A 15,640-nucleotide genomic window follows, 5' to 3' on the forward strand; every position below is an offset into this window, starting at 1 on the left:
AGGACAATTGATCAGAAATGTCCACTGAAAATGCCCTAATACAGAAAAAGTGACAAATTAAAGCAAAGTCCAACATAAAATGTGTTAATAAGACATTGGGCCATTATGAGCCACCAGAACAGCTCTAATGTAGCCTAGCACAGCTAAACAACCCACCCATGTTAACACAATACTGCAGTTACGCCAGGCTAGCTCCAATCTGGCTAGCCATCGTCAAAGAAAAGGGAATGCCCACTCGGGTTGTCCCGTAAGCTATCATGACTCTGTCTCAAGAGAATGGGCTAGCTCTAATGCACCTTCACATAGGCCCTAGAATCTAGATTGTCTCTTGAACTCAGCGGTGTAAAGTAACTAAGTAAATGTACTTAAGTTTGGCCTATACTGTACTTAAGTACAATATTGAGGTATTTGTACTTTACTTGAGTATGTTCAATACTTTTACTACTACTCCACTACTTTTATTTGAAAACTTTAGTTACTAGTTAGGATACTTTGCAGATATAAATGATAATATTATAAAACATACATGAACCACTTTAGCCCTATTTTATACCGTGGCTGTTTGAAAATAGACGATCTACAAACTCACAATATTGTTGTACTTTTAATCAAATACATTTTGAATTCCGGACTTTTACTTTTAATAGAGTATTTCTATAATGCAGTATTGATACTTTTACTTAAGTAAAACATTGGAGTACTTTTTCCACCACTGCTTGAACTCTACTGGAGGGATGGAACACCATTCTAACTAAGATTGTTCCCCCATTGGTGTTTTAACTACGATGTTGGGGTTAGGGTTAGCTTGTAGACAGCTATTTTCGATATACTTCTTGAACTTGTTTTCTAATTTCTTAATTTTTTTGAATTAATGAAAAACACATTATTTTTGGGGATTTTTTTAACAAACAAATGTAGGAAACAAAAAAATTAAGGGACCCATAAAAATATGTCCACGACACACAAATGGGTCCCGACCCAGTGTTTGGGAAACAGGAGGCAGTCAGAAGTCAAGAAATTCCACAGAAAAGGTAGTGTTGCCTGGGTGAAGTCACCAGGAAATGTTCCCATTTAATTGCACGTATCTGCATGCTCACTTATAGATGAGATATCAGTTTATCAGCTAACACAAATTTAACTCCCAACCTTTGATGCAGTAATGGTCCTTTTTCTTTCCTGGGGTATTAAAAAGGTTTTAAAAGTCCTCAAATTGTGACTTCACTGTAAAATTTCAGAGGTCTGCGGCACAGTTGTTGAGAAATACACTATACTATCAAACATATAATTTTGCGAATGTCTGTCCGTCCGTCTGAAACAGCGTTTCTCCTCAGTGGCTGGAGCAATTGATCTGAAATCGCATCACCATTAGCATATGAACACACCTGACATAACTGTGAAGCCCGAATTTCATTTCTCCCAAATTAAAGCTGTTTATTAGCGTTTTCTACTGTCTGTTGCCAGGGTTACGGTCTGTTCCTCCAGGCCATGGGATCTGTAGCCCCCCACACACACACAGCTCCCTCTCTCACAGTTAGGAATGTGCTCTCTCTCTCTCTCTCTCTCTCTCTCTCACGCTTTCACCAGGTGCGTTTGATGTGTGTCTCATCTTCCAACGGGTAAATAAATATACACTCCTCCATGAGCTGCTCCTTACATGATGCTCTCACGCACGCACCAGTTACAGTAACTTTCCCCACAACCCACACTCTGCACAGTATATTTTGGAGCACACATCTTTGAACGGGTAAGGTCTAGTAGTGTATATTCCACAGAAAAGGGAGTGTTAACTTGCCTGGTTGAGTCACCAGGAACACTTCAGCTCAGAAGTAACCATTTATACAGGACTAGAAGTTTGCGGCCGTCCGCGACGCTCACGTCTAGAGATCGCGCCCGCTTTGCGGGTGCACACAGCTACATTGCAGCAGTGATCCAAGTGATATGGCCATATATGGAGATCTGTATCCGTCAGTTCATGCACACTGTCAGAGAAACATAAGCTACGCGGTGCTCACATCTAGAGATTGGGCCATGTATATATGGCGATGTGACTGATATGGCCATATATGGATTTGGTGGCCAGTTGTCCAGGAGCCCACTCGGTCATGTGCCCACATGTCCCTAGTGCCCAGATGGTTTTAGTGGCCAGTTGTCCAGGTGCCCACTTCCCCAAGTGCCTACAGTACATGTCCCTACTGCCCAGTTGTCCAGGAGCCCACATGAACCTAGTACCCACATGTCGCTAGTGGCAGGTGCCCATATGTCCCTAGTTGTCCAGGTGCCCACATGTTCCTTGTGCCCACATGTCTCTAGGTCCCAGTTGTCCCTGGTGCCTATCTCTCCAAGTGCCCACATATCCCTAGTGCCCAGTTGTCAAAGTGCCCACCTCTCCAAGTGCCCACATGTCCCTAGCCACATCTCTATCTCTATTAAAAGATAAAAGATAAAAGTGCCTACAGCAAAACACGGCCATGATAGTGTTGGGCCCCAGGCAACAATTACAATTTACCATTTAGGCATTTAGCAGACGCTTTTAATCCAAAGCGCCTTACAATAAGCAGGTAATACATCAATATAATAAACAAGATAATATATCAGTACATCAACAGCAATACGAAAAATGCATAGGAATATCAATCTAGAGAAACAATAACATAGAGACCATGCACCTAAGCAGTAAACAAATACTTTTCTAAAACCTAAAAATGCTATCTAGCTTCATAGCATATCTAGGCAGCCACCTAACCTGTAGGACAGGCCCTGCACCACCTACAGGCCACAAACAACAGGTGTTCAGTCAAGCAGCCACTAGGTGTCGACAAACAACCATATTAAGTAGTTAAGTAGTGAGTAGGTGTCCAGTTGGTTTTCAGCCCTCAATTACTGTATGTTGACTTTTAGCAGATTATTGTTTCAGTTTTTTTTACCCCTCCTTTTTGAAGTTGTATGGCACATAGGCAATATATATTGTTTCTCTTGTTACCATACACCTCCCTGATGAACGTACAGGAATATGAACTGCATATTACCAATTACCAATGCATTTAATAGTGGGGTCATGTCTTTATTGTAAGTGTGCATATTTTTCACTGCATGATTCCCTATTTCAGAAACCCCTGACATGGAGAAAAACCTTGTCCGATTATATAAAAGTTTCGACATTTTAGCCTCTGGGTTTGCTTCAGCTTATTGAACATGTTTACACATTACTTGTTTACTGTCGTGACGCAAGGCCATCATTGCCATGGAAGTACCTATAGGAATGCCAGTTACCACTGAGGAGTTAATTCACAATGTTGTCTTGTATTCTCCTCAAAAGCTTGACATTCTTTCACGCCTGCATAGCTCTCTCGTGCTGTTCCTCTTTTCTTTTTACTGTACACACTGTAAAAAGTCAGCACACACTTTAAAAGTGGTTTCTGAATGCGAAACTTCCAGACAACTTTTGTCGGGCGGATTCCTTCTTGCCCTCCTTATTTGCCCTTCACACAAAGTGTTGTCGACAATGGAAATTCGACTGTTCCTACCTCCAGCTTTATTCAGACTCGACTTCCCATGATGCTCTTTACAGTACATGCAGATCTGTGTGAAGTCAAGTGTTTTGTAATAGAAAGTTAAATAGAATAGGATACAGCAAACACACTGTAAGCACAGCAGTGTATTCAACTCAATCAACATTTATAAAAAATATCTGTTCTTAAAAATGTAAATACTTAAAACTTAAAAATGCAGGGGAGCTCGCTGGCCTACTGGTCCGGACGCATACCACTTAGGCATTGCCACATAGGTATGGATGCCTGGCGGCGTCGCCGGTTCGATTCCCGATCCAGACGACCTTTGCCGCCTGTCACTCCCCGTCTCTCCCCCATTTCCTGTCAGTCTACTGTCTTATCAATAAAGCCATAAAAGCCCAAAAACAAATCTTAAAAAAAAATAATTAAACTGCACTGTAAGTTAACAATGTAATGTGTGCATAGTTGACATGCAGCTGTTTGTATGTACAGTACAATACTGTTGTCTTTCTGTACGTTGTACAGTGTAGCGCTGTGCGGGGCTGCCCCCAGTTGTTGCCAGGGGCAACACACCAACTAGGTGGTATCCTGGACTGTTTGAGGGGAAAGGATCCTGAATCAGACTGTTTGCTCAGTGAGACCTGCTGACTTCCCAGCAAAAACATTCCCGCCAACGGGGGCTGAGCAGAGCGTACTCTGGGCCAGGAGCTTACCGCTTGTGTGGGACGGATGCACTGCATCCTGCATCCTGGATGCTCCTCACAGCTAAACCTCAGCCATGGAGACCTACCACTGGATTAAAGGACCCCCCAACCCCACCATGCTGGTCTTGTTACATGTTTGAATGACGCACCCAGCCACCCACCCCCCATCCTAGCTGGTCTCAAGGCAGCACTAAACTATCATGTTAAATAGATGCCTGCTTTGATAGAGACTTCACTTATGGTGAAGCTTCACCTGTGTTACTTTAAAAGGGCATCAGTTGCAACCTGCATGATTAAGTCCCTCAAGTCCCATTTTAAATTTTATGTGATACGGTAAGAAGATGGATGAGATATATATCATACTGGGGAGACACCTTAGAGATGGGGTTTATGTGTGTAGCTCAAGTTATAAACACAATGGAGATTACGCTAATTACGCGCTCATTGACTTACATGCATTACTTAACTTGATTCAAAATCAAACAGACAAACAAGTGGTTAGCATTTCACGTGCTACTCTTATTAACCTAAACAAGCACATTTAAAACATTTCACCACTCTGGCATTTCACTGCCAATTAGCATAGTCAAACATTCAATTCAATTAAAACGTCATCAGTTATAATTGTCGGTGTGTGAATGTGTGTGTGAATGGGTGGCACCTTGTAAAAGGCTTTGGAGAAAGGCACCATATAAATGCAGCCCATTTACCATTTAATGTGTACTTGATAATGAGTAACGTTGAAGGGGGTCTTCTACTGTTTTCAGTGACCCAGAAAGATGAGAGTCTAATTTGTTTAATGTAGTGCAATATTTGAATATTTCTTTCTGTCTCTTTCATATGATTTTCACTTGTTCACATCACGTCATATCAACAAGTATAGATTGATGGACTTTGTAATTGACTACAATCAATAAGGCATTTTTTATACTAACTAAAGGCAACCTTATTAATAAGAATCCTAACAAATATAACACCTATGTCGCTACTGGGCTGAGTAAACTTGTTATACATTCACTAAAGTTACAGTGCAGTACATTCATTGTCAACTGTAGTGCAATAGAGGGTATGCGCGTGACATCATCATCATACCCGGACGTTATGCGGGAACGCCTACTGAGTGGTAAAAAAGTACTTTCTGGCCTTGACAGCCCATACCTCTAAACAGAAAAGCCCTAGCTGATAGCATTTAATGACGTTAAACGATGTTAAACTCGATTTGCCATAAGCTTTATGCATGCGAATACCCTCTACAGTAGTATATGATAGACAATCAGCCATTAGGGCAGTGCTGTTTAGTAGTAAACTAACTACTAAACCCAAGTTATTAGACATCTTCATGTCAAACAGCTGTAATGTAAAGTACTAGAAATAGAAGAGAACACTATACTGCTATTCCTGTTTTTAAATGCTGGACAAAATGGTACATTGCCTGGATTCATTGCACTTTGTTAATTCATTAACAAAGTGAAGTAAGTGGACACTTGTATTTTAATAAAATGTAATTTAAGTACAGACAAAATAGAAAAGAACATAAGTTGCCAGACATCATCTTATATACAATATATAAATTACAACAAGTAGAAGGCACAATATCACTCATGACAATGAGATGAAAATAACGATACAAATACAAAAATAAAAATAAGGTAATTTATTTTTTCTGTTGTCCATTCTCCTACATCTAATTTCAAAAGTCATGAACTTTTTCTACCTCCCTCTCTTCCTCTCTCTTTAAGGGTAAATTAAGTGGGCTTTCAGATGCTATTAACTTCTGATGTGCACATATCCAGGAGTGCTCTTAAATTATCACTAGTTTTTATGATGCTCGTGGGTTGAAATTGAATGCATGCCAGCCCTAATCTACTCTCTATCAGTGTTATTAATGAACCCAGCTCAGATGGCCTTGATTGTGTAAAAAACACCCTTTGGATTTACACTCCCTTGTAGGTGCCGTTGTAGAAGAAAGGCTTGTCTGACACACAGTGACCCACAACCTCTGGTGTCCATCTCTGAACGTTGGGTTTGCCGTCCTTGTCCGGTCGAACAATGATGGTGCTCCGGGATGCCAGTGAGGGGTCCTCATCAAAGAAGTTGAAAGGTCGCAGGAAGAAGCCCACGGAGTTGCCTGGCGTCGCGGTGTTAGGGATGTCTTCTGAGTGAGGAACATGCAGGAATCCTACTGTCACCCAGGCTACCAGGTCCTACACACAGAAAAGCAAACATGTTGGTTCTTTTACATAGCGCATAGGCGTTATTCAATACAATGTGTAGTTTTCCTGCAAATCATACTGCACCATCTCCTCTTCACTGATTAGAATTTTGATTTAATTAATTAGAGAATAAACTAAACACAGGCAGTACTGTACGTGTTACTAATCAAGGATGGAATATTACAGTCACAGACGTATTTCCATTGTGGTCCTCGTGATATACAGAATAATATGGCATGTTTGGCATTAGTGCTACAATACAGCAGAACTGTTACGGTGAATGAAAATTTACGATATGCTTTTATTTGAGCTGATCCTGATTTTAGTATTATAAGTCGAAGTGAAGTTTAATGTTAATGTGGGAAATAGGGAGTCCATTCCACTTGTAGGTGCCATTCAGGAGTCTGTCAGACGCATATACCTATACGTAAGCTTTATTGTTTGGCTTTTGCATATTGCCTCATGTAAATTGGCTTACATGAGCCAATTTGTAAGCCAATTGGCTTACAAATTGCCTGTCCTTTTTCATTCTCAATAGAAACAATGGCATTCAATACACATGTATTTAAGTGTAAAACAAGAAGGGCCTAGCCTCATGAAAAAAAACTGAGGAAAAAAAAGGGAATTTAGAGGTTACTTGCCACCCCCTGCAGTTGGCATGTCAATAGGGTAACCAGAAGGCTTGCATTAAAACACGCTCGCCCATTTCCCCCCCTCCCCCCGACCGCTCCGTGGGGTGATTCTTGTATTCTTCTATTTGTTTTACTGAGGACAAGGTTAGAAATAACTTTAAGGTTATAGGCATAGATAGTTTTACTAAGGTTAAGATTAGGAATAGGGTTAGGTTTTGGCACCGTTTTACTGAAGGTTAAGGTTAGGAATAAGGTTAGGTTTAACCGTTTGGACAGTTTACTGAGGCTATACTCTTAGGAATACCAGAGACCGTTCTGCCGGATTTACGCCAGAGGCGAGCATTCTGGCATTCGTCAATATCACTGCATTGCAGTGGTTTGGGATTAGTGTGACAGTCCTACAATACAGTTTGCATCAAATATATCAAACAGAGAATTCAGTTGTGGCAAAAGTCAGTAAAAGAATATAACAAGGGGACTTTGAATATATGTATTTTTAAAGCGAACGTTTGTCTCAAACTCAAGTTTTGCTTCTGGGTGGTCCCTGGAACTAGATATTTTGAGATGGGGGTCCGTGGCCAAATAAATATCAGTCTGGGGGTCCTTCACATGAAAAAGTTTGAGAACCACTGACATAGTCTCTCAAGAACAGACTAACTGAGCTCCTTTTAAACAACTCATTTGCTGCCATTTAACAATACCTTCGTACTCTCATATGCCAAACTGTCTCCATAGACTTCCATGTAATTCATAGTGCACGGATCATGCACACCCATGCCTAGATAATGCACCACGTGTGTCCACATTGCTCACAGCTTTCAAACAAAAAAATCCGAATGGAAATCCGTTCAGGCATTCATGAGATAGCAGCCATTATGTTTTCCTAAAATGTAAACAAAGATGGCTGCCATGTTTGAAAGATGGGGTTGCTATGGGGGTTAAACATGCAATTTCGCGATTGCTATCATGCCTACTACATTTTTTGGGGTCAAATGTTTTTCTTTTTTTTTTCTTTTTTTTTTTTCTTTTTTTGATTATTATTATTATTTTTTTTAATTCTCGGGTTCCTCGGGCATGGCAGGGCCGTACAACGGGATTTTTTCGGGCTCCTCGGCCATGGCAGCAAATGAGTTAAGTGAAAAGGACCTTTTCTTTGACGATGGCTGGCCAGATTGCTGACATAGAATCATAGGTTTTTCAAAAAATCTTTGAAGGATTCAAAAGACACTTATAGAATCGGGTCAAAATTCAAATGTTTTTTTTTTTTTCAAAAATAGCAGATCTACAAGCTCGCGAGTGCCGCGCTGCGAGCTTGTAGATCTGCTATTTTTCAATAGTTAAAGCATAAAATAATGATACGCAATAATGTGTACCCGTTCTAAATGGGTTAACTGGACAGACACGGTTTCAGCTATATCATCACTATCATCACATGAACAATGAGTGTTGGTGCACTGTCACATCTGTCTCAAAGCCACTACCTGATTGACAATGTCTTCATTGTTGCGGATGTAATCCTCAAAGGACACGGCTGGCTCCCATGGGTCATTCTGAGTGTAAATGCTACTGCTGGTGGCTTCGCTGTCTTTATGACGAGTCACGGCCAGAGGATACCTGCGTTGATTGAGACAATCAATCATTTTGATCAGTGGTTTTCAGCCCTTTTCTTGTCGAGGTCCATTAATTATTTGGCATTTGAGCCATGGACCACCATTTGATGAGATTTAGCCTCTCAGACCCAAAACGTAATATTTTAAGTTGTCGCTGGATAGGATTTTTACCACAATTCAATGCCGTATTGATGTAGTACCATAGGAGAGATAACTAAACGTTCTGGCACATTTTACTCAATTTACTGTGTTTTTTGCTACTGGTGTTTTGCTGTATTATACATGATTTGTTGTATGAGATGCTGCGAAGTGCACAGAGACCCCTTGGGGTGATGATTGCACTATAAATAAAAAATAAACTGAACTGTAACTGATAACAGGTCAATCAAAAATAACAATTCTTCTACATTAGATTACATAGACTTTTTTTTAAATTGAGTAATGCGAGTGTTTAACGATAATTTAACTTTTGAGAGCGTAAAATGGAATCAAATGGGCACATAAGGGTCCATTTGGGTCCACTGGTGGTCCCCGGACCACTGGCTGAGAACCACTGATTTTGATGGGTCAGGCAAAGGCATACACACACACACACACGCACAAACACCACACAAGTGTACACACACAGTCGCATATACAGTACCTGTAATAGTGTAATTGTGTGATAGGGCAATAAGTGTAATAGTGTAATACATGTAATACATGTAATAGTGTAATATTGTAATATGTGTAATTGTGTAATAGGGCAATAAGTGTAATAGTGTAATACATGTAATAGTGTAATAGTGTAATATTGTAATACGTGTAATTGTGTAATAGGGCAAGTGTAATAGTGTAATAAGTGTAATAGTGTAATAGGGCAATAACACGTGCCCTGACGGTGGCTTCACGCCCTTAGGGCGTCTTACTGGGGGCAGGTATTTCTTTCTTATTCACCTGGACCAGCTGATGCCATTCTCCTCTCTCCAGCCCCTTGGCAACACACTGTGAGCGTGGGAGTTGAACTGGATGCGATATCCCTTCTGGTGGCCCCACTTGTTCTTGTCGTTGGCGTTGTAAAAGTGCACGTAGCGAGGGAACTTCTTCCCGAAGCGGAACGCGGCGGAGCGCTCCGTCTTGTGCTGCGTCCTGTGGAGCTGTGACTGAACCACGTTGTGCTTGGGGCTCCATGGGTTGGTGAAGTTGACGTATTTCAGGTTTATTGACTCAAAACTGTTTTCCCGGCCTGAGTCACAACACAAATGAAAACGTGTGTCAAGTACTAGGAGTACAAGTACTAACACAAACATCAGAGCACAGAGCTGATAGGATTCTATCTCATTGGACATTTTCATCAGCCTTGCATTCCCATTTAACCACGTTGTTTTCGCATTTCACCAGAAATAGCCTATATCTACGAGATCACTACATGTCACATTACAACGCGTTGTGAGCTTTCACCCCAGAACACGGATGATACGGTTCATTTAAAGATGCCAATGGCTAAAAGCTTGTTGGCATTTTTTACGCTATCCTCAATGCTCAATGGGTTATATAAAAAAATTGTTGCAAATACAGTAGATATTGCTTTTACTGCTTGCTTTTAATGGTAGTGCAAGTGTTACAATAGCAAGTGTTACAAATAAATGCTACCGAATGTACAGTACTACTCACCAGCAATATCCAGGTCCACTTTATAATGAATAAGATGTGTGTGGAGGTTCCCCAGCACATAGTTATACACCTTGGTGCCATAGTTAAGTCCATTAGGTGTGAAGAAGGTGGCATGGATGTACCCTGTGGCGCTGACTTTTGACTCCATCACCCCGTTCGGGTAGAAGTGAAAGTCCCAGATGTAATCGTAGTTGTAAACCGTGGAGGTTGTCCGCACCACCAGCACGGTGCTCTCCAGTCCCCCGTAGAAGTTGTATCCCCCTTTGAAGTTGGAATTGAAGTGCCTCCTGAGGGGCGTCGCTGTCGTCATCTCAAAAACACACAGTGCATTTTTGTGGCGCATAGGTTTGTCCGTGTCATAGTAGTGATATAAGTCTATGAATGTGGCAATTTCAGGGCAGTCAATCCCAGGCGCCAGCTCATAGGTAGAGGCACCCATGCCCCAGCCTGCATCAATGTACTTTGTTTGCATGGCAGCAGGCGTATCTCCTGCATAGAAGGCAACGGCTTCTTGGAGGCTGATCTCGTAAGCGATCCTTTCCCCGTTAAAACGAAGGTCAAAGATTTGCAGCCCGGCTGATGACCGCACGCGGTAGGCGAACGACCATCCAGCGTATTCAATAAAGTTTTTGTCAACGTGATACCGCGGCCCTTGAGGCTGCACGAGCTTTGGACCGTGGATGTCTGAGGCTGTGTTGCTGTGACCGCGGGGGATATAGGTGGAGTAGAGGTCCTTGTCGTCGTGGTCGGGTAGCTTGGCCTTCTCCAGGTCTTCCAGGTCGTACCTTCTCACCAGCTCCTCCACGCTGTCAAAGTACTGGCTGTTGTACCAGACCTTGTCGACGGTCCACTTCTCTGGGTCCAGGTCTTGGTGGTTGATCAGAACCTCAAAGCCCACCGGGTGGATGAAGTAGCCCTCCACAAACTTCTGCAGCATCACCCAGGATCTCCTCTCCCCGGGTTCCAGGCCGCGAGGGGCTATGTCGGAGAAGGTCAGGCAGCGGTCGGTGCAGTTTGTGAAGGAAAACCCTCCGGTGGTCTCAAACAGCAGCCTGTGAGCCATGTTCGTGATCTTCTCCAGGATTGTTTCTAGGTGATGATACTCTGCGGCGGTGATGGGTCGTGCCTCAAATCGGATTGGCCTGTTCCCCTTGAATAACTTGACTTCATGGGAACTGGGGTACGGCAGAGGACTGACAATGTACTCTGTGATGTTGGGTTCGGCCTGATTCCCAAACTGGACCACCACCCGGGCACGCCGCTGGGGTTTGGCCTGCCCGCGGTCCAGGGCCCTCAGGGCCTCGTGCTTCCTGGGCAGGTGGAGCTCCATCAGCAGGATGCTGTTCTTCTTCAGCGTCTTGCTGAGGGCATCGGTCAGCCCCAGCTCCGGAAGGCCGTGGAGGTAGGAGCGCACCGCTTTCATCTCACGGACGCTGAGGTCGGCGAACATGGAGGCGCCGTGGTGAGCCCAGTCTCGTGCTCTGGAGGCGGCACACTGACCCAGGGAGACCAGGAGTAAAAGACAGAGGAGCCTCATGGCTGGAGTTACTGAAACACATAAAGATAAGATAAAGATACGGTACACCTTTATTGATCCCTGTGGGCAAATTCAGGTGTCATAGGTGATAGGTTATAGCAGCAACAGCAGTAACTGTGAAACACAGGTACATGTTAGAGTAGAGTGACAAGTGATAAAGGTCCTCGCTTTTATTTGTGAGATTAATTAGCATTATTTCAACAAAACATATTTGTTCTGACCTTCCAGATGAAATAAAACAAGGAAAATAGATATACTGTAACTATAAATGTACAATCTATCAAAAGCATATTAATATATGCTTGTGTCTACATCTACAGTATCGCTTATCAGTGTCAACCTGTGAGTATCTGTACAATATTTGTACAGTCTAGCAACAAATCATAGGAGTGAATATAATTAAGAGAGTGAGGGATCAAGATCTCTTTTACGAGAGAGCACCCTATACACAAATATTCTCAATTAAAATACACAAAATTAATAAAATGTGTCTTGTTATCACAGATCCAGTAAAAATTCTTGAAAGTTGAGCTCTGCAATATACAGCTTGATTTTCCACACAGATCAGATTTCACTATATCAGAAAAAATACTCCTCACTTCCCTCTTTGCTAAAATGCAGAAGCATAATGCATCTCAGTAAATACTGTAGATGATAGTCCAGTGTAATTGTTTTCCTCAGCCCACTGTTCCCATACGCTTCACAGCTGGAAAATAATTCCTTGTTCCTCCCTCTCTTTTTATACACCAGTTTTTAATGTATAATTGGCAATTATTGTTAAGGAAATGCAATTATTAATTGCATTTCTTAACATGCACAGTCTAGATCAACCTTTGCTACAAGGGGTGGGCTTTCTCCTTATCTCCCACCTCTGTTTCAAAGTTCTTCACTTATCTATGCAGGTGGCATATTGCTAACGTATATTCTCCATATCCTACACCATGTTTGTTTTCCCATTACCTTTCACTTTTTTAACACTCAACTAACAACCAACAAAATCCATAGATCTAAATCTCTCCTGCTCATAATGACATGCCTAAAATTTAGATACTATTGGGTTAAAGTTGTCAAAAATACATCTTTATCCAACAGTTTTTTTTATTATTATTTGTATTCACATTTACACATGTTATTTGTAGTCAGTCCCTTACTCCTCTGCATCCACAACAAAGAAATAAATGCAGGTACAGTACTCACTTCAAACACTGAAGCACCTTCTTGCTTGCTTCAGTCCCTTTGTGAAACAACGTTGATTGTCCCCTGCTTGCGCAGCACAGCTCCAGGTGAGCAGCAGCCTACAATATCTCTCCCTTGAGCAATGGAGCAGGAAACAAAGCACTGCAGCTTATATTTGACCTCCTACTTGGTGACCAATAGTGATTGGCCAGCTATCGGTCGTAAATATGATGAAACAACTGATAATTTGTCCACCAGGTTCAGTGTAAGCATGGCAGTTGTGTTGGTCTAAAGTATTGCGCAGTCATTTATAAATGTTTATCCTTGCTTGAGACAGACTGTGAATGTCAAGCAGGAAGCTTTTTCAGTAGAATCACGATGGGGACCAAATGTGAATCACTTTGAGGAGTTTTCGGCTATTTCGGTGATCCTTCTGAGAATCTTGGCTTGCGTGTGATACACTTGGACAGCCTAGTCTGCCTTGCTGGCACGGCGTCTGATTCTCATTGATTCAACATTTCTGTCCCACTTCCTTTGGTCGGTGGATCTGCGAGGTCATGTATTGTATTTTTTAAATTAGAAAAGAATTGATATAAACTCAGGGGATCTACTGATAAGTTTACTAGAATGTGGCAACCTTATTGTATTTATATCTGGAAATGCTTTCATCACTTTTCTGCAGAACCCATTTTTATAAATTTATAATTATAATTTTTATAATTATAATTTAGAATTAAATCATCTTTTAGATGATTTTATAGGGAATCACCAGCTATAGTGAAAGTATAGAAAATAAATTTGAATGGGGAAAGCAACAGTTAAGGAAAATAAAATCTACAAACATGTCGCTCTGCATGCCGTTGCACACAATGATTTGCTCTGGACAACTTAAGGTTGATGAAGACATAACTAATGAATGGCCAAGTGGACATTGTGTTCTCAAGGACAATACGCCCACAGGACAATAGGTTGATATTAATGTTTCACAACTTGCAATAAATCGTTTTCATCATGGATGACCTTTATCCATTCATTTCTAATGATTATGATATCAATCAGGTACGGAGAGGTGTTCCCGTATTTGTGTCTGAGCACTGACATAATCAACCCTCTGAGTGTAGAAAGAAGAAAATTAAGGAAAGTTTATTAAACAAAATAATCCAGCTAAACAGAAAACAAATGCCATAAGATCTAATGCTCAGCAGATCTGATCAAATTGTTCCAAACGAGAACAAAAAAGCAAGTGATCTAACTGAAAATGACTGTTGCTTAACCACTTTAAACCGGTGTCCCAAAAATACTTCAAATAGACAATCTACAAGCTCACAATACATCACAATGCGTTGTCAGCTTGTAGATAGCTTTTTTCTCCACACAATATTGCAGTATGATCAACTCTATCACAGTCAAAACTAAAACATAGCAAAACTAAATCCCATTTTAACTCACACAGACCTAATCACAGTAACCCATGCTTTCATCACCTCACGTTTAGATTACTGCAATTCATTATATCTGGGGCTGCCACAGTACACTATCTCCCGTCTACAAATAGCTGCACTGATAAGAATGCACTGGTTACCAGTACAATTTAGAATTAATTTTAAAGCCTTGCTCTTTGTTTTTAAAGCCCTCAATGGGCTTGCCCCATCTTATATCTCCGAACTCATAAACTATCCCCCTGGCCTCAGGTTACTCAGATCATCCACCCAGAAACTCCTCTCAGTTCCCTACACAAACCTTGTAACAAAAGGTGATCGTGCCTTTTCCGTCGCCGCACCCACTCTCTGGAACAATCTACCACTCTATATAAAGGATAGCCCCAATTGAAGACCCATCTTTTTACTTGCGCTTTTAATATAGTATGAGGTTATGTTTGGTGTTTTGTTGATGTTTATTTTTGTATTGGTTTTGTTTTATTTGTTACTGTGTTATATGCCTGTAATATCATTGCTCTGTTGTGTTTATTGTCTTTGGAAAGCACTTTGGATCAACTGCTGTTGTTTTTAAATGTGCTATATACCGGTAAATACAATTGACTTGACTTGACTTGACAGTCAAATGATAATTCAGTAATTATTGTTTATCAGCTCGAATACCTTCAGTTCAGTTTGGATATTGAACTTATTGCGTATATAATGTGTTGTGTCACCTATGTTGACACATCCTATGTTTCTAGAATGACCTGATTCACATGTACGCCTACAGTATAACTTCTACTGATGAAGGCCAGAGGGACCATAACAGTTTCTTTGTCTTTAAATACCAGTAAGACTCCCTAATCTCCTGTCACACTGCTGACATCAGTATGACATCACACCGTACACAAATGACCCTTATATAAGACCGGCATTATCTACCGACAGATTAGTAACAAGATGTCAAAATCGTTGAAGGTTGAATCTCCAGATATGGAGATAACCAACACATCACTCCATATATGGAGATAACCGACGAATCTCACTAAGTCTGACCTCACAAGCCCCATATTTGGACACGAACAACATATAACTCCATATATAGAGACATAGCTGCTGACATCAGTATGACATCACACTGCTGACATCAGTATGACATCACACCGTACACAAATGACCCTTATATAA

The 15,640-nt window shown here is 41.3% G+C and overlaps 1 protein-coding gene across 1 annotated transcript; it reads right to left on the reverse strand.

The window, feature by feature from the left end:
* Positions 1 to 6,147: 6,147 nt before the first annotated feature.
* On the reverse strand, positions 6,148 to 11,858 carry aoc1 (amine oxidase copper containing 1; the record flags this gene model as incomplete). The annotated part of the gene is made up of 4 exons (XM_080751524.1): positions 6,148 to 6,417; positions 8,540 to 8,672; positions 9,605 to 9,893; positions 10,322 to 11,858. The coding sequence occupies 4 exons, from the start codon at positions 11,856 to 11,858 to the stop codon at positions 6,148 to 6,150; spliced, it is 2,229 nt and encodes a 742-aa protein (XP_080607650.1).
* Positions 11,859 to 15,640: the final 3,782 nt, after the last annotated feature.

The sequence above is a fragment of the Nannobrachium achirus genome (genome assembly GCF_963921795.1).
Source record: "Nannobrachium achirus genome assembly, chromosome: 21".
Taxonomy (NCBI): domain Eukaryota; kingdom Metazoa; phylum Chordata; class Actinopteri; order Myctophiformes; family Myctophidae; genus Nannobrachium; species Nannobrachium achirus.